This window comes from Manis javanica, chromosome 15, assembly GCF_040802235.1.
Source record: "Manis javanica isolate MJ-LG chromosome 15, MJ_LKY, whole genome shotgun sequence".
Taxonomy (NCBI): Eukaryota; Metazoa; Chordata; class Mammalia; order Pholidota; family Manidae; genus Manis; species Manis javanica.
In genome coordinates this window covers 52322705-52346760 of record NC_133170.1, presented here as the reverse complement: position 1 = coordinate 52346760, position 24056 = coordinate 52322705, and the positions used below count along the sequence as shown (strand labels likewise).

At 38.2% G+C, this 24056-nt stretch overlaps 1 protein-coding gene across 7 annotated transcripts in view; it reads right to left on the bottom strand.

Annotated features, from left to right (window-relative positions):
- RBMS3 (RNA binding motif single stranded interacting protein 3) overlaps positions 1 to 24056 on the bottom strand; it is a 1487986-nt gene that overhangs the window by 534682 nt on the left and 929248 nt on the right. For 5 of the 7 annotated variants that reach the window (XM_073222890.1, XM_073222891.1, XM_037008613.2 and 2 more), the window contains one exon: positions 6062 to 6222. In XM_073222890.1, the coding sequence (XP_073078991.1) occupies positions 6062 to 6222 (161 nt within the window). The remainder of the gene's footprint in view (positions 1 to 6061; positions 6223 to 24056) is intronic. The other 2 variants (XM_037008611.2, XM_037008618.2) reach the window with 1 other exon arrangement.

Genomic DNA, 24056 nt, shown 5'->3' with positions numbered 1-24056 from the left:
TATTTTTAAGCTTTCTGGTCAAATAAAAACAAATTTGTAACTACTAAGAAATTTCTAGATATGAAAGTTAAGTAAGGATATTAAAACAGAGGACTAAATTATGTTTTCCAATAGTGTGAGCATCATTTGCCCCAGGGGTTCCCAGACTTTGCTACATATTAGGATTACCTGAGCAGGCTTTAAAATATCTCAGTGTCTAAGCTAACCCCATTCTAGTTAAATCTGAATCTCTGGGTGTAAGATCCAAGCATCAGTATTTTTTAAACCTCAAAAGATTCTTGTGGGTAGCCATGGATGTGAGAAATCAAGACTTAGGACACCCTCGTTCTTATTAAATGAATGTTTTAATGGTTATAAACTAGACCTTGTAAGTCAGAGCCAGATTTTAAATCCTGGTGGCTGTGTAAATTTGAACAAACCCCTTAATTTTTCTGAGTCCCAGTTTACTCAACTATTACTCAGTAATTACTGTTCCCACTTTCTAGGGTTGTTTTGAGCATTAAATAAGGTAATATAAAAATTTAGTAGACTACATAGTAGGTAATACTCCCACATTAAATGTTGTTAACAATATACATAAACATAGCAACTCATTATTAATGATAATCATTAACTACAAACCAAATACTCTGTCTGGTTTACAGTACATACTTGGCAAATATAATTGTACCTAAATCTGAATTAATATATACAACCAAGTGTCAGATCTATGCTGACTCAATGAATTTAGATATCCAGTTTGAACCTTAAAGGCGCTCTTTCATTTAAATTACACAAAAGCAGGGTTCAAAGATCTTCAAACTCACTTCCTCTTCACACGTGTCACTGCAGAGATTTATGATACCTCAAAAGCAGCTGTGTAATTTGAGTCTGACTTGCAGGAGAAAGCTGCTAATAAATTTCCCTGGGTCTTATTAGAGGGAACTTTTAAATCTTCATTGACACCATAAGAAAGAACTCAAAAAATTTCCAGTCACATTTTTCTTATTTACCCAGTTACTCTGAAGTGCATGATGACTTGTTTTCCTTTAGTTGTATCTGAACAGTTTGACAGATTACCATGACAAGGTTACTTTTAAATTGATAAAACGTTTGATTGTGTTGGTGCATTTGTCAAAACTGTCTGACACCATGTATAATGGACTCTGCACTTGGAGCCTGGATGACACTCGAGCCTGCTCTACTTATTCAGCGTTCAGTGCACATCGTAACAAGACATCCAACGGAATTGGGTAACAGTCGGGGAGATTAGCTAGAGCAGCCCCCCAGCTCTTGAGCACAAACACTCCTACTTTGTTCTGGCTTCCCATCGTGGGCATTTCTCTCTCGTTAAATGTTCAAGCGACATTTACAGCTTCAATTTAAAGGGAGCAGTGCTAGGGCTAGGACGTCATAGCTCGAGCAAGGAGAACAGCTGCAGAGAAAAATGACGGGCATGGCAGCTGACTTCCAGGTCTCCTGGTGATGACTGGAAATACGTGTGCACCTACCCAAAGGTTTCCCTACTTTTCCTTCCTTCTGCTTCCAGTGGTCTTTGTGGAGGCACCTTCACTTAATAACAGAGGTAGAACAATTTATTCTGCACCTGCACAATGTTGCCCAGCTTAGAAGAGCCCATGGGCTTTTGGAAAGCACTGTATTAATTCATATTGATAAGTCTTGAGTATGGTTAGTTGAAAGATGATGGAAAATATAAACACATTTAATGACTTTTTCCATTTAAAATCCTGTCCATTGTTAAATAGGTTTTTTGTTTTTTTAAGCAATTGTAGTGTTTTTCAAGAGCATGTTTATAACCACATAATTTACCAGTTTCTTTGAGGGAGGAAATATAGTTCAGTATGAAATATCAAGCCCTTGTATTTTTTAAAGAAAAAATAACACATGTGGAAAGACATCTTTTGCCACACATGACTGTTCTATCATCACAATTATTAATTCTCATGCTCTCTTCTCTGACCAACAATTACTTTTCCAACTCTCTTTTCAACCAGTCCTCATCTGGCAGTCCCTTGATCTCATGGAATCTCTTCCTTCCGTTCTGGAGTTGGACTTATTTTTTGATACAAAAATGTGACTCTGTCAACTTTCTGTTCATGAGAACTCAATGATTTTGATCTTTGGATAAAATAAAGCTCCTAATGTGATCTACAAAGGGATCACCTTATCCCTCTGTATGCTTCCAGCACATTTGGCCCCACTCATCACCTCTATCTGTCTGCTGCAATCTTGGCCTATTTCCACCACCTGTTCTTGCCATGCTCCCTCCAGCCATTGGTTCCACAAACATGAAGTTCCTTGTGCCTAGAAAGCTCTTCTCTTCCTTCCTCATTTGGTTAGACTTATTCCTCCTTCTGATTTTAGCTCAGCTGTCACTTCCTCAGAGACTCCTTTGCTTGTTTCCCTCACCAGGACCAACCCCATGCTATAAACATTGATAGTCCCATCCTCTCTCTTTTCTTACACTTATAGTTGCAATTTTATGTTAAATCATATGATTATTTAATTGGTGTCTATGTCCCCTGGTGTAATGTAAGCTCTGTTAAAGCACGGCCTTTGTCTACATCTACTCACCATGGAGCCTTCAGCATAGCACCTGGCAGGCAGCACAGGTGCTTTGGAAATATTTCTTGATTGAGAAGACAATAAAGTTCCTTGAGATGTGTCAAGATAAAGACATTACAACGTCTTTAACTATAGAATTTCTTCTAAGACACACAATGCAGCATATTCATCCAAAACAGGTATAACGAGAGATTTTCCAGAGAATAAAACCATTCTTTCATGTCTCTATTATTCTTGAGTCTTGTCTTCTTTTCTTTGATTTAACTTGCAACTCAAATGTAGGAGCTTTGATGATGAATGTGAATGGAATCCCTTAATAAGAATTTGCTCTCAGATTATACATTGAGCGATAATGCAATTTCTTTAATATCATTTTCTTGCTGTTCATTAGTATTAATATGGATATTGTATTCTAATACCAGATAATTCAATATGTCTGTTATTTTTGTATATCTGTTTTCTATTATTTTATTACTATGGATATTAACAAGTTTTGCATTTCCTATAATATAAGGATACATTAACTCTAAAGCTACTTATAGTTTCATAGGAATAAACATAGAAAGTTGATCTGGATGGCAAATGTCTTTAAACCTATAACTTTCATCTCTTTTAAAAGTTGAAATTATTTTAAAAGTGCTGGATGAGTAATAGGAAAACAAAATGATTTGTATCATTAGACGACTATAAAATTATAATGAGCAATGTGAGAGACCAATGCTACAAAAGAGGAAACAGCACTTTACAAATGACCTATGCTGTTCTCCTACCAAGAGCGTCTCCAGCCATCAGGTCATATGCATGCAGCTGAATCAATTCAGGCTGTGGCCCTGCCAACACTACAGAAGAGGATTCGTGAAGGATATAAAAGTGTTAAATAATGAGGGTCTCAATGAAATATCAGAATTTTAGAGTGAAAAAGTTTAAAAGATTACTTAGTTCAAAACCATGATTTTATACCTGGGAGAAAGCAGAGTTAGGAGGGGCTAAAAGTCATTTGTCTAAGGCCACATGCCCTGTTAATAGCAGAGTCAGGACTGTAACCCAGACCTCTTGGTACACAGCTCTTTTCACCACATTACACTGCTCAGTCATATCCATTCTCTAAAATCGTTGAGGAAAAATAATCTGAGCAATAAACCCTAGGTCAGACCACTTTGGTAACTGGGAACCACAAACATTTTTGTAAAAACAAGAACATGGTCCAGATCCACACTAGCGAGCAAAAATTAATATGAACAAGTAATTAATATCCTCTGGGCATTTAGTATTCTCTAAGTCTTTCAAATAAATTAAAGAAACAACAAAACATCTATCCTCAGAAATACTGTTTCTATATTACTGAATCTCTTTCTTGAGTGGAAAATGCCAAAGTAGGCTTTCAGGTAACAGTTTCCATTTCTAAATTTCTGGCAACATTCTTTGTAGACATGGACATTGCTGCAGAAATTCATGCTATGTTGGTGGTATGTTCACAAACCGGTTCTCCATAAACATAAGATAAATGTAAAATGCCCTGATTTCCAGGACTTGTTGAGTCAGTCCTAGGATATAAAGCCTCCTACTATGGCTTGTGTAAGTTCCTGAGTCTGTAACACATTGCTCACAGAATTCCTGACTATTTAACAACTGGCTCCAGTGCCCTAGTCAGAGGCAACTCCAGCACACCACTGATACTACAGGGAAACCTAGAAATAATCAATCAAATGCAACCCACTCTTTCAAAAGAAGAAACTGAGGCTCCAAGAGAGTGAATGATCTGCCTCAAGGTCATGAAGTACCTGAGCAGGTTTCAATACACAGAATTCCACCTCAACTACCTTCATATATTAAGTGAAACTTTATGCATTAAAAACAGTGGTCTTCATATTATTGGAGAAAGAAATGCAACTCAACGATACCAGGGAGCCTGTTAGAAATGCATATTCTTGGGCTCCATCCCAGATCTAGTGACCCATTATCTCTTGGATCCAGAAATCTTTCAACAAGTGTTCCGAGTGGTTTAGAGAAATGGGGGAAAAATCTTCCTTAATATTCACCAATATATTTTTTGTGTGTATGAGATTCTGATATGAATCAAAGATAACAGCTATCCTCTATCAGCTCAGCATCCATTAAAAGAGATATTTTATCTGAAGTCACATTATCAAACACCACTCTTTTCAAAATAGCTTCAATTTTTCTAATGATAACAGGAGAAAGTTAAGTGATATACCTTCTGATTCTCAACCCCAATATTTTCTACACCAAACCCTAACATAGGTTGGTGTGTCTTAACCCTGGCACGTTTCTGTTTTTAAAACAACATCTTCAATTCTTTTTTTTCCGAGTTCTGCCTTACCTCCTTCACAAATCAAGGCACATAATAGAAACAGGGCGCCTCCACCCTCTTCTACATATTGCCTTGCCAACTGGGTGTACAGTCACATATTTGTGTTTTGGTTTATCAGCCACTTCCTTTTTTTTTTTGATATTTGTTCCCAATCTTAAAATACAGAACAAAGACAAATAAATACTGTCTGCTTTGTTTTCCTCTTCCAATATCTTACAGGTTGGAAAATTTACAAAATAAATATTATCTCACCCTTCCAATAAAAACATCAAAAAAGAGAAAAAGGAAAATTGAGTAATAGCATCCCCAAACTTAGAAATACCCAGCTCAGGCACAAGCAGAAGACAAATGGTTGTACTGATTCACTCTGAAAATAATCAGCAACCTAAAAATACAGGCCCATGATTCTTAATTCATTATTCATTATTAATTTTATTTGGAGCATAAACTTAAATGTGTTTAATCTATTTGCATAGAAATCAGAGAGTTAATAATATACGTGTTGGTAGATAGTAGATTAATGAAAACATTTTGGAAAGGCATTTAATCCCTACCACATTTCCTAGCAAATACAAAACTATTTGGTGAGCATTGCTCTTGACTTCGGTGGGAAATAGTTTCCCTGGACGTGGAAGTCGATGTTTTCAAGGCAACTAGAGTATTCGTTTCAGAATTCTCCAACTACCTGGTCCTGGCCGAACTTACTTCTGCCAAGAAATGGCCAGAAAAGTTTTGCAACCCAAAAGGAAGCATCCTGAAATCTACCACTTACGAGGTTTCAAGATTTCCCTCCCTAGCACTTCTCCCCAAAAGCAGCTTCTTTCCTGAGGTTCATTCATCCTAAATTCCACCCACTGCAAGTAAGAAAGCCCAGCTCAGGGCTTGCTCACCAGCCTTTTGAGTCACAACAGGCATGCCAGCCCGCATTCCCAGGGACGGGGGCTCAAGAGGCGCGCCACTCCCACCAGGAAAAGGCAACAAATTGCATTCCCTGAATAAGCCGGACTTCGAGCCCAAGTTTAAGCCCCGCCGGTGCAGCAGAGTCCTCCTCGCTGTGACACCGGGGAACGGGTACACTGGGTGCGACAGCAAGTCCCATGTGGACTGAGCGCACACAGCGAGCGTGTGGCTGAGGAACGGCGCAGAGAGCGGAAGAGCACTTACGGTTGGCACAGCTTGATTAGGTCCTGGTCAGTGGTGCCTGGCGGGAGGCCTCGAATGTACAGGTTGGTTTTACTCAACTGCTCCCCGCTGCTGGTGTGGCTGCTGGTGTTTGTGCTGGGGCTGGGAGGAGCCATGGGGTGGGGAGCTGGTGCATAGGACTGCTGGAAACAGAAAAGGCTGTTACTGGAAACACAAAGCCAGCACCTACTCACAGGCCAGCAGAGCCGCTCAAGAGCAACGCAAGCTTCTCGGCCTCTCCAATCCACACATGCACACATATTTAGATCACTGCTCTATGTATTCTGAGAACATCAGTTGCTTTTGCCCCCCTCTGACCCTGCATTTGGATCAGCGTTGAGACAGCCATAAATGGAACAAGAAGAAGTCCCCACGCGCCCCTGGAAGTAGCGTATGGCTTCTCAGTTTGTTCTCTGTGATTTTCCTTATTCTTGTAATGGAGCACGTTCTCTCCCTCTCTAATCAGAAAAGACTGCTCACCTCAGGTGCCAGTACTCTGCCCCCATCTCACCTTTAATAGCCGAGCATCTTTGGTTTGCCTCAGCTCCTGTTCCCTGTGTCCTCTTTGTCTCCAAACTTCCTCACACTCTTTTCCTCACCATTACTTTTCTGCATGATTTCTGATATTGAGAACGCACTCTATAAATAGTGATTCTATGAATGGGTGAATCAGTGAATGAATCTATCCTCTTTGCCCCATTCCCAGATCTGCTTCTTCATGAGATACCCTTTGCTTGCAGGACTGAGCCACCATTCTCTCCCTACACAAGACCCCCGTTAACCTTGCTTGAATCCAGGGTCTCAACCTAGGCACCCTGACAACCTGGATGGGAAATTCTTTGCCACAAGGGCTGCCCTGCCCACTGTAGGATGATAGCAGCACCCTGTCTGTACCCAGCAGGTTCTAGGAGCATCCATCCTCCACCTGTGACAACCAAAACCATCCAAACATACTGCCAAGTGTCCCATGAGGGAAAAATCTCCCCCAGTAGATGGTCTAACTTATTTTATGACAAATTGGTGATGATAAAATGGCCCCCAGTGACTTGCAATATATAGTGCTTTATAATTATACATACCAGGATTCATAGACTGGTACTCATCAGTTTATTTTTCATACAGGTACATAGTCAAAACTTTTAAAATTACACTTTCTGGGTTGGAGTCCCTGTTTTACCTTTTATTGGCTCTGTGATCTTTGGATGGTGCCTTAACTTCTCTGAGACCCAACATTCTCATTAATATGAAGAGGACAAATAGAACTCTCCTATGTCCTAGAGTCTTTACAAACACTCAATGAGCTAATACAAACAAAACAGTTCCTGGAAATTGGTAAGTGCACAATACATGTTATCTATAATGAAATGTGTGAAGAGGAATAAAGATAGTATTTGTGGCTTATATCTGTGTTGCCTGTGATATTAATATATGTAACTATCTCAGATATTCTCAGCCATAACCCACAACATTACCTAAAACACAAGGCACACATTAGCAAGATTCCAGTGGGGCAGTTTCAGAGATGAGTTTTAACCTGAAGATTCATTTGCTGTTTCACTGGGAAGGGGGTGTATTTATCTAACAGCATTCAGGTGCTTAATAAGCATTTAGGCTATCATATGTACAATAAAGTGAATAAACACAGCCCCTAGAGGCGGCTAGCCCCCAGACACACGAGGCCAGGTCACAGCAGTGGCCAGCCTCACTTCTTGCTCTAACCGTCGGTTTTCTATCTTCCAGGATTTCAGATTGCCCCAATCCATATTTCCACTGGATTCATTGGAGACAACACCTCTTAGACGCAATATTTCAAAATGCAACTTATTATGCCAGCTTCTCATCTCCTAATTGCCCACAACCCCACCCATCACAATGACCCACTGTTTTCTGTGTTGCTATCATTCTTCTAGCTTCCATGAGAGACACATTGGTGTGAGCTTTGTCTGCTCCCTTATCCTAAATTTCAAAACACAGTCAGCCACCAAAACCTCTGAGAAGCTTCCAGAATCATCCTTTACTCTGCATTCCCACTGTGTCCCTAGGCCAGGGTCTGAACCACTTTATATGTACAGGACTTCAAGCTTCTTTTAAGGACTCCTTTTCTCCATGTTTTGCTCTCATTAATTGGGGTAAGTGGGAGGAGGGAAGGATCACCCAGAGCAGTCGAATGCAAACACAAACTGGTGGCCAGAGTATGGGACAGGTTAAGGAAGGAGATGGTGACAGCAGATGTGACAGGAACACCCAGAGCCTCCAGCTCCCTTCTTTAAAATAAATATTTTTCTCAACCATCTCCTTAGTATTATTACCAACATTTTTAATGTAAAAATTTTAAATGAATTATACAGGAGAACACTTTCTGTTCCCAGTATTTGAATAAAATGGCATACATTCATTGCCTTTTGGTATTTCATACCTGCATAAATCTGCATAAAGTTTCTTGGCTAGCATGAAAAGCTATCCCTTCTTGACCTAACAGTTCTATTTTGCTCCTTGGATGCCCCACACTACTTGAGCTCTACGTCTTTACAAGCCCTGCACTCAGTAGGTGTTCAATACTGTCTTGCTAAGTAGCATCCTCTTCTCTGTATCTCACGATGGAACAGATGGGATTTATCCTTTGCTTCCTTTATGTGAATTACTCTCTTAAATTTCCCAGGGCTATTTTAAAGCTGTTTGTTACCACTTTCACCTCCCTTCTCTCCAAATTCTTTGAATTCTATCCTGTACTCAGGCATCTTTTAAATTGAGGCTGTGTTTAAAGCATTTTTTCCCATTGCATAGCCTTTAAAACCACCAGGGAGCCAGAAAAATGTCTCCAGGTTTATGTATCACAGATCAGATGGACCAGCTCAGACTTAGCCCTTGGCTGATCAAATAAGAAAACACCAACTACTGGATGATCAATATGTGTTTACTTAATTCTTTTTTCTCCCCCAGGGGTCTTTGCAAGCATTTCCATAACGGAACACCATTTAGTAAATTGCATGGTGCCTAAAACAATAAATGTACACTCCAAAGTGCCCAATGTATTCACTGGAAAAAAAAATTAAAAAAAAAAAAACAGTCAAAAGCAAATCAAAGCTGTGGAGGGAACTTGTGTGCATGGAAATGAGGTATGTAATTTATAAATAGGAGTGGAAGCATCAAACTGTTCTGGAGAAAGGATACATTTCAAAATCCCTTTGAAAAAAATACACAAAGTTGGTTTTCTGTCTTAATCTTGTTGGTGGGTTCTAGAAATTCTCCTGAAAGAGAAAGACCTTCTCCAATGTTATTGAACTAATCAATCTACAGATTTTAAGACCCAGGGCCAGCACTCTTGCTGATTCTTACTATTTCATTTATCTGCCAATGATACACTGAATGATGCAGGGAGCAGCCTGCATTGTAAATCACTCTTTGGTTTTAAGAATTATAAATTCCTTCCTCTCCACCCATTTTCAAACTACACATCCTTTAATCAACAAAACATTGGCGGAAGGTTCCCAGAATGTCTGACAAATGGCACAGACATTAAATGAATTAATTTGTGAAAAGCAAAAGAGATTTTGTATGCTCTGGCAGCCGAAGACAAATAACTGAACTATAGCATCTTAAAAAAAAAAAGTAGCATCAATAATCTTTAGGGGTTAATGGGTCATGGCAGCCACTTCCCTGATTAAAAGTGGTTCTAATTCCTTCCTCAACTCTTTGTCTTCAAACGTATTTGGAATTCTGTTACTGATTAGCTTTTAAATCATTTTAGGCATAAGAAAGAAATGTTCCAGTGTTGGTTAAAAAAAATAAAAAGTTTTCCCTCAGTTAAAATTGACTTTGCTATATGGCTCAAAGTCACACTTTATAAATCCTATTTAGGAGTGGGGAAGGTTTTCGGTCTGGGGTCACTGAACACCACAGCGCTGTGCTGTGACAGGGCAAGGCATTGCTACGAATGTGCAGTGTCAGCTCGGTTAGAACCAGTAGAAATGGCCGAATTTTTGGATGGTGCTGTGATTGAAGAAGGGGGGATTGAGGATTTTGCACAAAGCTGCACGTACTTACAAGTAGGCAGATTTTTTCTTAGATGTTTATTGGGGGTATTGCTGGGAGGGCCTGTTAGGGATTATGGGATGGGGGCTGAAGACCTTTTAAGCCATGTTGGGGCTGCTAAAGCACCAGATCAGTACCAGTGTTCTCTTCAGGAAATGAAAGAAAATGACTTGCATATCCATTTTGGAAGATGCTATTCTTAAAAATATTCCTAAAATATTCTTTGAAAGATTCTGATAATTATAAGTAACATTTGTTGTAGCTTGCTTCATAAGCTTTTTTTTGTATGTTTATGTATGTTATTTTTATAAGAGCCCAGTGAGGGCAATAATATTCTACTCAGTTGTCAAATAAAATGCTGAGGCACAGAAAGGGCAAATGGCTTTCTCAAGGTCACACAGCTGGAGCCCCAATTTGAACCTAGAGAGGTGGACTCCAGAAGCCATGTGGTCCCCCACAGCACTATAGAATGTCACACTTAGTGATATGGGGCACCAATAAACACAAGCAACCTCCTTGCAGTGAACTCTGCAGGTTGGCACCTCACCCCGCAGGAGCTCCCATGCGTCTAAGGAGAAGGGAGAGACAAAGAATGATGACGGGGCACAGCAGACAGTCAAAACGAAGGTTAACACGCCCTTTCCTTCCATCACAGTCCATCTGAAAAAGGCATTTCAAAGGGGAGGAGACCAGCAGAAGCAAAGACGGTATGAGTTTTGTAAATAATGTCAAACAAGTGAGTTCATTTGTCAAGATTCATGGTCTGCTATTTGATAACAGGAAAATGAACCGGTCTGTAGATCATCCTGAACAGCTGACTCATTAGTGTGCTTTGTTAATATGTCTCATCTTTCAAGTTTGAAAAGTGAATCAACCGGGTCCTCCTACATTCTTGTAAAATGTGTGATTTGTGTATGTGTAGGTTGGGAGGAAAGTTGGTTGTGTTATTAACCCTAAACATACTTCAGAGATGAACCAGGGAGGTGTGTGAGTTCTGTTTCTGTTTGTTTTTGTGTTCCTGTTTGTTTTAACCAAAGGCAGTTGGTGCATCCAATTAATATTGTTTACATGTTGATAGGATAAAGTAAATCATTAAAAATCATCTTTTATATAATGTCAAACTATACTAGATGAACAATTACCTGAAGGCAGGTTTTGTTTTATATATAGATATGCATATACACATTAGCCAGATAATTTTATAACAGGGCTCTGCACCTTGGCACTACTGACGTTTCGAACAGGAGGGTTCTTTGTTGTGAGGCCCTATCCCAAAACATGGTAGGATATTCAACAGCACTCCTGTCCTCCACCATTAGACTACAGGTATACTATTCCCCCAAGTCATGGCAACCAAAAAGGTCAACAGATTTTGTCAAATGTCCCCTAGTAGGGTGACATCACTGCTGGCTGGAAATCACTGCTTTAAACAGATCCAGACCTTCCTTGAAGGACTAATACCAATACAGTACCCCCATGGAATGATGATATTAACTCAAGGCCCTATAACCTACTTCATAAGAAACCTCCCACCTAACTAAAGTTCAACTTCTTACCCCCAAGTACATAGGAGGTTCACCTCCCCACACCTCTACCCTCTGTAACCAAGATATCAGTATGCCACATTTCATTTGCAGCAGATGAGGTCTGAAACATACTTTCCCTCTCATTCAAAACATAACTCTTTTACAAAGAGAACCTTAAATATTTTTTGCATGCGATTCCCCTTGGCTGGGAATCACAGGGTCTTGATGCCAAACTGCAGTCAATTCTATTCCCGGCATCTGGTTGCTGGCAGGATCCTGAGGCAGTCGGTCTGGTGGTTTTGGAGCAGCCATGGACTCCGTCACACAGCAGTCTGTTCTGCTCATGGTCTCCCCAATTTGTTTTGATTCATCTCCAGTGCAATAGAATTTGTACTCTTTTATCCACTCAAGGGTAAAGCTCTGGATAAAGTCTCCCAAGGGACTGACATGCCAACTCTTTTACTATCCAAAAATGAATACAAACCACATTCCTGTCTTAAATCACACATTATTTAGCCTGCACGCACACATGAAATCCATTGCTTGGTGGAAAACTCTGCTGCAGCTATTGGATTCCTCTCCCAGACAGTGCGATTTCAACATAACCTTGCCTCTGCAGACCTCTCCCCTAGTGTGAGCACAACAAGAGGAAGTGGACATGGCAAGAACTGTGGCCGTCACTAGAGTGGTCTGTAATAGCCTCAAATGAGGATGAATATGAATATTCACCCTCATCTTCAAGCAATAACAAATCCAGCTAATGTAATATCGAAGGCAAGCCATGCAATTTTAGCCATAGTTTCACAAACCACATACAGTACGGCTTTGCAATTTATGCTAGGCAATTGCCTCTCCATTTTCTAGAATATGACTATAGAAAACAATTGTCTTGATTATCCCTTTTGTAATAGTTTGGTGAAAACCTGCCCCACTTCTCTTTTCCTACCCACAGTTCAGACATGGAAATGAGCAAGAAAGGGCAAAACTCCTGGCAAAAGGGAATCAATCGCACATCCTCTGTCTACTGGTCTAGGTAATAGCTGCTGTCAACAGTGGTAACAGGGTGCTTAAGAGCTCCAGTCTGCCCTCAGAGAATCCTGCTCAGCTTCTAACTAGGCGCTTAAATCCCAGGTCATGAGTAAAAGGTGGATTATGATCATTTCACTTCCCAGGACTGTTGTGAGGCTTTAGTGTATAAATTACATAATAAAATATTTAACACAGTGTCTGCACACAGTCAATATTCAATAAATAATTTTTTGATCTTATCATTTGCATCAAGATCATCATGAGGCAAATCCTTAAAAGGAACATTGATTGCTCTCTCAATCTTAGTTGGAGCAATTTACCTTTAAGGGGGTACTACAAGAGTCAATCATTTATTATTTTAAGCATGAGAGCCACTATTCTTAAGAAACTATGTCATTAGAACTGTGGTTTGTCATTTTCATCAAGAACCAAAAAGCAACAGCGAAGTGTTGATGAAACAATCATTGTGGATGGAATGGCTAATTAGTTTCAAGGTATTTACAAATCAGTACTGAGGTTTTATTAATATTCTGTTAGGATGAGATTCACTTTTGCTCTAAGTATTATTTTTGAAAACCTCAGCAGATTGCATAATCACACATTACTTTGTGCTATTTACAAATAGGCTTAATCTAAAGCCATTAAATTCCATTAGGAGGTTTAGATATTAAATGACATTTTAAAATTCTCAGTACTTAGAAACATAAGGAAACTAGTTATTGTTCATTTCAAGCACCCATAAACCAATTTCATTAACAAATTTACAAGCCAGAGGAGGGTGGCTGCTTTAAATGATGCCAATGGCTTTTTATAAACATTGCTCAATTCTCCAAATACCAATGACATCTGGTCTTTGTCCCAAGCCCTCTTTTAATTTGGCCAGCTCTTGATCTCTTTAAGGAAAAACAAACAAATTAAAACACACTTCAAAGTTAGAGGTACTTATGGCAAGTGCCATACTTTGAAAATAATGATCAAACAGCTCATGATTTTAATATTGGTAATGATTGGCTCCTTATGCAAAAAATGAGCCATGCTCGGTACCCCAGGTGGAGATTACAATGTCAGCTACACTATGAAGAGTAATTGATAGAATTCCCCAGAAATACCAAAAGTGAACACAGTCTCCGTATGGGACCTCAGGTCTGCTTGGCCGGGGAATACTTCAGAGATCAACTCAAATGTTTGTATGATGGTTTAGAATCACTGGGGAAAAACTGAAATATCCAGAACAGGTCACATCAGCTATTCATGGAGATCTCCGGGATAGCTAATGGTCAGCATCTCACTGCAGAATACAATCAGAAATAGAGGAGATCTGTGCAGAGTAAAACAATTACACTTGAGTCATGTTCTTGTACCTTAAAAGATACGCTTACCTAGAACTTTTAGTTTCATTTTTCCCCCGTAATCTCTATTTTTGACTCTTCTCCTAATTTTTTTAGCAATATTTCATATTTCACAGCCCAATACTCTGTTTCCCTAAAAGTACAATCAGTAATATTGCCAAGAAGTAATTCTGCCAGATTTACTATGTATAGTGTTCTAAATGGAATGGAGACCAATAGATGTAGACTAAAGAATGCCACCATAAGATATCTTGACATAGTACTTCATTACAATAAATTAACGCTTTCCAAGTTTCTTATTTAGCCATAATAACAAATATAATGAGCCATTTTCCCACTCATTGAGTAATTTTCATATTAGCCAATTATGTTACTGATTTAGTTACTGGTGACTAATGGGTGATACAAATAAGGTATTTGATTTCAAACCATGTACACTGTAATAAAAATCACTACCAATGTGGAAGGCCAGAGCACCAAATGGTATAAGGAATTCTGATGCAATAACTGATTTAGCCTAATTAAATCAGAATTAAGTTTTTCTGAAAGTAAATCTATGTTGACTCAGGAGCAGTGCAATAGTAGCATTAATAATATGTGCAATCAAATCTGACTTCCATATCCAGGCTTTCATCCCACCTCTCTAATATCTTTCCAGCCCATATCCAACTTTTTTACTTCTATTTCCCATGAACCTTTCATGCCAACCAAAGCTCCATCTGTAGCATCTATACCTTATTTTGTCTTCTTCCCTCTTCCTGGGATGTCTGGGCTGCATCGCAATGTCCTACTCTAGGATGACTCTAAAATTTATTTTACAAACTGGAACACTTTTTAGAGCAAAAGAAGATGACATTAATAATTATATCAGGGCACAAGATGTAAGTGGAGACTCTCCAAAACAAATTAGAATATGTGGTCACATTACAGTTACTTCTTATTTATCTAAATCTCATACATTCCTCTAGGATCACCTAAATTCCATGGCATTTTCCTTTTATCACTTCAGACCTATTTCATTTCCATCTCTTTTCTGCTTCTATACCATCAAAAATCCACAAAGGTTATAAAATAATAAGAATAGCAATGGCTAATGTCTTGAGCATGTATTATATGCCAGATACAGTTCTAAGAAACATATATTCATTATTTATTGATCTCAGAACTTTGGGAAGTTTGGGTACTAATTTTATTCCCATATTGAAGATGAAAACAGTGAGACTCAGGGAGTTCAAATGACTTTCCAAGGTCATTCAGCTACTCTGTGTCAGATCCAGACCTGAACCTAGGCAATCTTCACTCCAGTCTTAATTCCAGATTTAACTCTAGATCTGTGCAGTCCATATGGTAGCCACTAGTTCCATGTGGCTATTTAAATCTAATTAGTTCAAATTAACTAAAATAAAAAAGTTCAGTTCCTAGTCATATTAGCCACATTTCAAATGTTCAGTAACATATGGCTACTCACTGCCTCCTTGGACAAGCAGACACAGAACACTTGCAACGGTGCAGAAATCTCTGTTGCCCAGTGCTGATATAGCTCCTTCCTACAGTTACAAGCATTACCTCCCCACATTATGCTACATCTACAGTAACTAAATGTGCTGGCAAAATAATGGCCACACTTTCTATTCTGCTTTCATAGATTTTTTAAGTGTAATTAATCTCTTTTCAGTAGAAAGCATATTTAAGCATTTTCTTGCTTATGAGTGAGTCTAGATTTTGGCATATAAAATATCTCTTTCCACTGATCCCTCTCCCTGACTGGTGTGCATTATTAAAGAGATTTCCAGGAAGTAAAATACAATCTGTGGGAAGATTAAGATATATTTTATTTGTTTTAACCAATAACCAAAGTTTCACCTGTATTGTAAAACTGCTAAAAACCAAGAAAAGAGAGCAACTGAGATGAAATGCTGGTACAGAATAAATGTCTCTGTTTCTGGCATGTCTTCCTGCCTTCCTGGAAAGGAAGCTCTGCATTTTCAGTCCAACATCTACTTTATCTACATCTCTCCAAAGAACAATATTGCTAGTAGTACACTCTTCTACAAATCTCCTCCCTCTCAAAACTAAACCAACACAAAAGAGGAGAATGCTTTTGTACAGTGAACTACTGGAGCAGTTCAGCAAATTCATAAACAATAACCTATATTCCATGACATAAAATAGTTATGTTGTTTTATTAGCCAATTCATTAATATTTTATTGATGTAGCAAAATTAAATGTGAACAGAACCTATGCTTCACAAGTCTTAAATCTAAAAAAACTTGGCCTATAAAACACAATAATTTCCTCAAGAAGACAGTGTGAGAGCACAGATCAAAAATGTGACAGCAATTAATATATGTGAAGTAATTGCTTCATTATAAAATGGGAAGGGGCACTTGCACAGACAATTTTCTATGAATATATTTTCAACATTTATTGTGTTTTCAGCCATAAGAGGGAAACTAAGAATAAATTAATGTCCAAGTTCAAGGAAAAATGATCTGATAATAAAATGAATATTAGCCATTTATATTTGTATGAGATATTTACACATGCAAACTTATTTTTCTCATGATTATTACAAACCCTCATGAGGACTTACTTTCTCAGTGTATTTTACATCAATCTGCCTCGCACCTTAAAGAATGTCCAAAATAGTATTGGTACAGACAAGTTCTCGCGCATCTCTTTCATTGTGTGATTTCTGGAGATTCTTTTGACCAATGATATTTTCCATAATCAAGAGAATGTCCTCTCCCATAATAAGACAGCATTGCTTTTCCTTCTCTAAATTACTCTTGCTTTTTTTAAATAAGTGATTGAAGCCTCAGAAACTGGCAAATAAAGAGTATTTGCTCCTGATTAGTACACTCTCCACAGGCTCAAGAAAGTGCTACTGCGATTGCACAGCTGAGCCCATGGATCCTGAAGCCACACACCCAGATTCAAATTCTGCTTTACCACCACTTATTGTCTCTATGACTTTGGGCACATACCTAACAACTTTTGCCTCAGTCTTCTTATCCATAAAACTGGGGATTATAACTACCTCAGAAGATTGTAAAACATTTCAAATGAGGGATTAGGTATAAAGCAGTAAGAATAAACCCTGGAACATAATAAGCACTCTACAGATGCTTGCTGTTTTTATTACATAATTCCTAAAGCATTTTAACAATACTCATTGTTAGCATGAAGAGAAACAGTCTTTTGAGTAAGTGGTATATTGGCTAGTCGTTTGAATGATGGAGAAAATTCTGGTTTGCCTGGTTTAAAAGTATACGATCCAAAATAAAAAGCCATTCATGCTTGTCAAACTGAAATTCTCTAGATTATAAATCAAAAAATGTCATTCTTTAATGAGAGACTAGGCTCTGTTCGTACAGGCATACTTCATTTTATTATGCTTTATTGCACTTTGCCAAGTCTATGTTTTTACAAATTGAAGGGTTGTGGCTACCCTGTGTCAAACAAATCTGTTGGCACTATTTTCCCAATAGCATTTGCTCACTTTGTGTCTCTGTGTAACATTTTAGTAATTCTTATACTATTTCAGACTTTTTCATTATTATTATATTTGATATGATGATCTATGAGCAGTGATCTCTGATCTTATTATCAAAATTGATTTAGTTACACCATAAACCGTGCCTATATAAGATGGTAAACTTAATCAGTAAATGTTGTATGTTCTGACTGCTCTACTCACTGGCCTGACCCCCTGCTCTCTCCCTCTCCTTGGGCCTCCCTCTTCCTTGAGATGCAGTGATATTGAGGTTAGGCCAATTAGTAACCCCACAGTGGCTTCTAACTGTTTAAGTGAAAGAAGAGTCACATGTCTCTCATTTTAAATCCAAAGCTAGAAATGATTAAGTTTAGTGAGGAAGGCATGCTAAAACTTGAGACAAGCCAAAAGCTGGGCCTCTTGCACCAGTAAGCCAAGTTGTGAATGCAAAGGAAAAGTTCTTGAAGGTAATACAAAGTGCTACTCCAGGGAACACATGAATGATAAAAACATTCGTGAAACAGTATTATTGCTGACACAGAGAAAGTTCTAAGGGTCTGGATAGAAGATCAAACCAATCACAACATTTTCTTAATCCAAAGTCTAATCCAGAGCAAGGCCCTAACTCTCTTCAATTCTGCAAAGGCTGAGAGATGTGAAGAAGCTGCAGAGGGAAAGCTGGAAGCCAGCAGAGGTTGGTTCATAAGGCTTAAGAAATGAAGCCATCTCTATAACATTGAAGTGCAAGATGACACAGCAAGTGCTGATGGAGAAGCGGCAAGTTACCCAGAAGATCTAGCTAAGATTATGAATGAAGAAGGTTACATAAAACAACAGATGCTCATCATAGATGAATCAGCCTTTTATTGGAAGAAGATGCCAGCTAGCTTTCATAGGTAAAGAGGAGAAGTCAATGCCTGACTTCAAAGCTTCAAAAGGCTGACTCTCTTGTTAGGGGCTAATGCAGCTGTTGATTTCAAGTTGAAGTCAGTGCTCAATTACCATTTCAGAAATGCTAGGGTCCTTTACAATTATGTTAAATCTACCTTGTGTGCACTCTATAAATAGAACAAAACCTGGATAACAGTACATCTGTTTACAACATGATTTACTGAATATTTGAAGCCCCCTATTGAGACCACAACTCAGGAAGAAAGATTCTTTTCAAAATATTACTCTTCATTCACAATGCACCTGGTCACCCAAGTGCTCTGATGCAGATGTAATAAAATAATGTTTACTTTCATGCCTGCTAATATAACATCTATTCTATAGCCCATGGATCAAGCAGTCATTTTGACTTTCAAGTCAAGTATTTAGGAAATATATTTCATAAGGCTATAGCTCCCACAGGTAGTGATTCCTTTGATGGATCTGAGCAAAGGAAATTGAAAACCTCCTGGAAAGGATTCACCATTCTACATGCCAGTAAGAACATCTGTGATTCATGGGAAAAGTCAAAATATCAACAAGCACAGGTGTTTGGAAGACGTTGATTCCAACCCTCATGGATGATTTTGAGGGCTTTAAGACTTCAGTGGAGGAGGTAATTGCTGATGTGGTAGAAAAAGCAAGAGAGCAAGAATTAAAGTGGGCCCTGAAGATGTGGCTGAATTGCTGCCATCTCCTGAGAGAACTTCAATGGATGAGGAGTTGCTTCTTACGGATGAGCAAAGAAAGTGGTTCCTGGAGGAATCTACTACTGGTGAATATGCTCTGAAGGTTGTTGAAATGACAAAAGATTTAGACAATTACGTAAAGTCTGGATAAAACAGCAGGAGGGTTTGAGAGGATGGGCTCCAATTTTGAAGTTCTGTAGGTGGAATGCTATCAAACAGCTGCAGAGAAATTGTTTGTGAAATGAAGAGTCCACTGATGCTGCCACTTCACTGCTGTCATGTTTTAAGAAATTGCCACAGTTACCTTGGCCTTCAGCAGTCATCAATACTGAGGCAAGACCCTCTGCCAACAAAACAAAAAAGCTTACTACTTGTTGAAAGTTCATATAACTGTTAACATTTGTTTTGCAATAGAGTATTTGTAATTAAGGTATGCACATTGTTTTTTTTAGACAATGTTTTTGCACGTTTAATAGATGCCAGTATAGTGTAAAACTAACTTCTATATGTCCTGAGAAACCAAAAAAATTCATTTGACTCCCTTTATTTCTGTGGTTTAAAATGAACCCAAAGTATCTCTGAGGTATGCCTGTACCATTGAGCCACTGACCTTAATTGCCTTCAGATAAATTGATGATAAGCACCTCAGATGAATTTTTTAAGATAAATACAAACTTTCACAAGGGAAGTCATTCTCAGAATACACATTCTGGGAAAAACACTTCTTAAGAATACAATTTCTGGGAAAAATATCTATAAATTGTCAAAGTACTCATTAAAATAAAATAAGATGTATCTTATTACCAATGGGAAAAGCATTATCAGTTAAATAACATACTAACTACTAAAGGTCATTGCACTTAACTAAAAGGACTTTTATATACAAAAATAAACAGTACCAATTTCATAGCCTCAAACTCTAAAAATAATCAGGTTTTTAAAAATTGTTGCCCTACAAGCGTATTTTGTGGGTAAACAATTGCTTAAACTGTTTATTTCAGTTTAATTATCTCCTTAATTTCTAACAAGTTGTATGATTATGCCTTAAGGTAACTGCAGCAAATAGTTTATAGTATAAAAATGGCATAGTCATACATTTATATATTCCAAAGTAGTTACTAGACATATCTAATATTCCAGATAATTATTATTTTTTGTTTTGTTTTGCTTCAGTTTGGGAATTCTATGTGTAATTTAGCCAATAGGGATAAAAACCTTTTCTAAAGTATAATCACTAAAAGACTTCTCTGACAGTGACCATTCCTTCATGTCTCCAAAAGAAGCTCAGTGTTCAGTAGAAGGAAAATTGAACAGAGAGAAATGGCAAGAGAAAATTTAGAATTAGGACTATGCTGGTATTCCAGGTCTCTGAGGAGAAGGGGGAGGAGAAAAACTCAAACTCAAACAAAACCCTAGTGTCTTTGCTGATTTCTGTCTGAAAATACTCCTATATCGCTGCTTTTAACTTGCAAGTTCTACCACCGGCTCTCAAAATCTCTGCGCATTTAGCCGTCAGCTCTCCTACGTGGTACCAACCAGGTCTGGCACGGGACCCAGTGCATCACAATGTGGATGAGCAGTAAGAAAGAAGCGAGGAACACCCTGGGAAGACAAGAAAAATTTCTCAGTGGCTCTGCCTCAGCTTTGAGGCCCAGAGGACATGGTGAGTGCATGGGCAGAACACGGAGACTCATCTCGAAAATCTCCATGGTCGAATGGAAGACGAGAACAGGAAATGTACGAATTTCTTGAGGAAAGATGGGACGCAAAGAGAACCTCCCTGCTCATTAGCCAGCTGAGAACTCTAAAAAAAGAAAGTATTTTTATGCCATCGTTCCTTGATGTACAAACACTTAGGGCCTACTGTGAACACGTCGAGAGCTGACAGCTAACCCCATGAATCTGATCACGTCCTACCAAAACAGAGATGACCAAACTAAGAAGCTAAGCTGTGACAAAAACCTCCATCACCACAGCCACAAGTGTAGCCCTAACTCATGGGTAATGATAAAAGCTGCCTCCCTGAAATAATAATATAGTGGTTTTATAAGTATTCCTTCATTTATGAAACAGGTCTAACTAACAGGTTGTGGTGTAAAATATTTTAACAAGCTAGCTTTACATATTAACTTACATATATAATATAAAACACATATGCACCATGCCACCCTTTCTGCTTATAACCAACATCATGCAGAACCCAAAACTGACAATGGGTTAATAATGGGTAAGCAACCTGTCCAAGTTTGCAAACCATGCACAGTGTAGCAAAGAAACCTAGACTTACAGCTCCTTAGAGTTTTGTGAATAAACATATATATTTTCTGTAGACTCCCTGAAGCTGCTGGGTTTAAAATTTCTGTCCAAAACTTTTTCTTGAAAGAGGGGTCTAATTAAAGAGAAGTTCTATTACAGCAAAGAAAAACGAAAGAATTCTAATTTTCAGATAATTCAAATTTAAGCCACAATACATGTGTGAAATAAAATTTATAATCCCTCATGTAGATTCAATGATATGTAAACCAATTATTATTGAGAAAATATTTTTAAATATAACCAATGACAATTGCTCCTGGAAAGTCCTAAAGAAACAAAAATGGAGGAACAGTTCAGGCAGGTGGAGTTAGCACCAAGTTCTCAGTACATATAATTGGAAGAGAAAGCAAGTGAAAATTAGAGAAATTTGATACACTCCAAAGTGTTTTTATTTACATCTATTAAAGTATAAAAGAGTCACTGTGTCCAGTGCTAAATCTTCTGAGAATGCCTGTTTCTTTAATTGTAAGTTATGTTCCTCATAATAAATAAAGAACAACGTATTTCACAACTCAAGAGTGTTTGGTTATGTATCAGAATGAATACAACTGTGTAATGGTCAAGTTTTACAACCAGAGTTCTCAAAGACACTAAACAGAATTAGTTTGATTGCTTTTTCCCATGGTTGGTAGGAATCATTAGTAATAGAGACAAAAATAAAATGAGCGCAGGGACCAATGACACAGAACTTTCTCTAGCAGAGCAGTGACTTTCACTCACATGAAGTATGGTCTATCAGTAGAGTCAGACTTAGGACTTTCTTGGCACAGGAATATTTTTTTTTTTATCCCATGACAACAGGCATTCACTGGTATTAGGTTCTGATGTCAACAAAGGAAAGTAAAGATTCCCTATGTGTAGACTACACCACCGGGGCAGAACTCCTCAATACCTAGAGCCTCCCAAGTGGGCAGACAGATGCAGGGGATCCCGGCACACCCACTGCTGGCCCGGAAGCAGTTTGGAATATCATAATATTCTACACTGTGAACTGTCCCTGACCCGGAAGCTAGCTGGGCTATGTGCAAAGGCACATCTTTTATTTATTTAGACTCCACTAGTCATTAATTTCAATAAGTATTAGGGCTTCTGGTGCCAGTTAGTGTCATATGTTAGCAATCTGAGACAGACAGACAGACCTCTAATCTTGGTCACCAGTTTCTATGTGGACACAATCTAAACTCTGGGGTGACACATTTTGCACTTGCTTTCTCTTGATTATAAGAATAAAAATGCTGTGACCCAGTGTACTGCATTTACTTTAAGCTACTTATCACACCCTGGTAGGTCAAGTAAATACAAGGCTTTTTTATGAATTGAATTAAAATGGAAATTAGGTTTGTAGCTGATACTTATCCCCATGTCTTATCCCAACTTAATCTCACAGAATATTTTTTATTAAAGATACAGTGGAATTGGGGAAAATGAAGAAAATGATCACTGACAGTGCAAATGTGTTCATTACATAAACTTACATTTCAGTGGGTGGTCTTTTTGTGAACTAGAACACATCTTATGTATTCCATTATAAAAGGGATTAGAAATAATTGTTTAAGCTCTTGTTTTGCAGTAGGGAGTATTGATGAATGATAGACAATTGCTCTCCATTGGCAGTAGTTCAAGGTCTTTTGTCTACTTTTGAAAATACTCTTTTGAATGAAACTAGTTATAATTCCTGACAGTCTCTGAGTGGAATAATGTTATACAGAGAGATCTTCCAGACTGTTATATGTACATTACACTGCGATTTTGCTTTAAACTACATTTATCTCTGATTTGAACTGGTTTTAAGTTCTACTTAGATTTCTCAAGCACTATGCTATGCAGAAAGTGGCACATTCTTTTTAATTGGAGTTTGGGTATAGGGTACTAGAGAATATAAATAAATATATACCATTAAGATAGACCTTAACTATAATAATTATAGAATTAGGATATTACAGAGTATAGCTCTGTGACAGAAGGTAAAAAAACTAACACCATGGAAGTGGAAAGTAACCGATGCTTCATCTATTCAGGATGCTATAACTAAATACTGGAGACGATGTAGTTTATAAACAACATAATATGATTTCCCTCAGTGTTGAAGGCTGGGAAGTTCAAAATCTGGTTGCAGAATGATTGGCTGACCTGTTCCAGATTCCAGACTTCTCCTTCTATCCTCACATGATGGAAGAGGCAAGGGGACTCTGTGGGCCTCTTTTATAAGGACACTGATTCCACTCATGAAGCTCCACCCTCATGATCTACGCCCCTCCCAAAGGCCTCACCTCCTGATACCATCATGTTGGGCATAAGGACTTTAACATATGAATTCGGGGGGAAACACAAACATTCAGACCACAGCAGATGCTTCCTGACCAAATGGTCTGCATGGATGCTTCATATGTTAAGATATACTTGAGTATGGAAATGAAGATCCACCTCCCAATTCAGGGACAGCCAGGTTTGGTAATGCCTAAAATTAACAGGGTTCAAGGGACTCTTTTTAAATTGAATAAAATGTATAAATATGAAACTAGTTACAAAAATGAATAGTTAGGATGAGAAGAAGTTACAATAAATCAGCAATTTTGAAAACCTAGGAACACAAACATCAAAAAATGCTG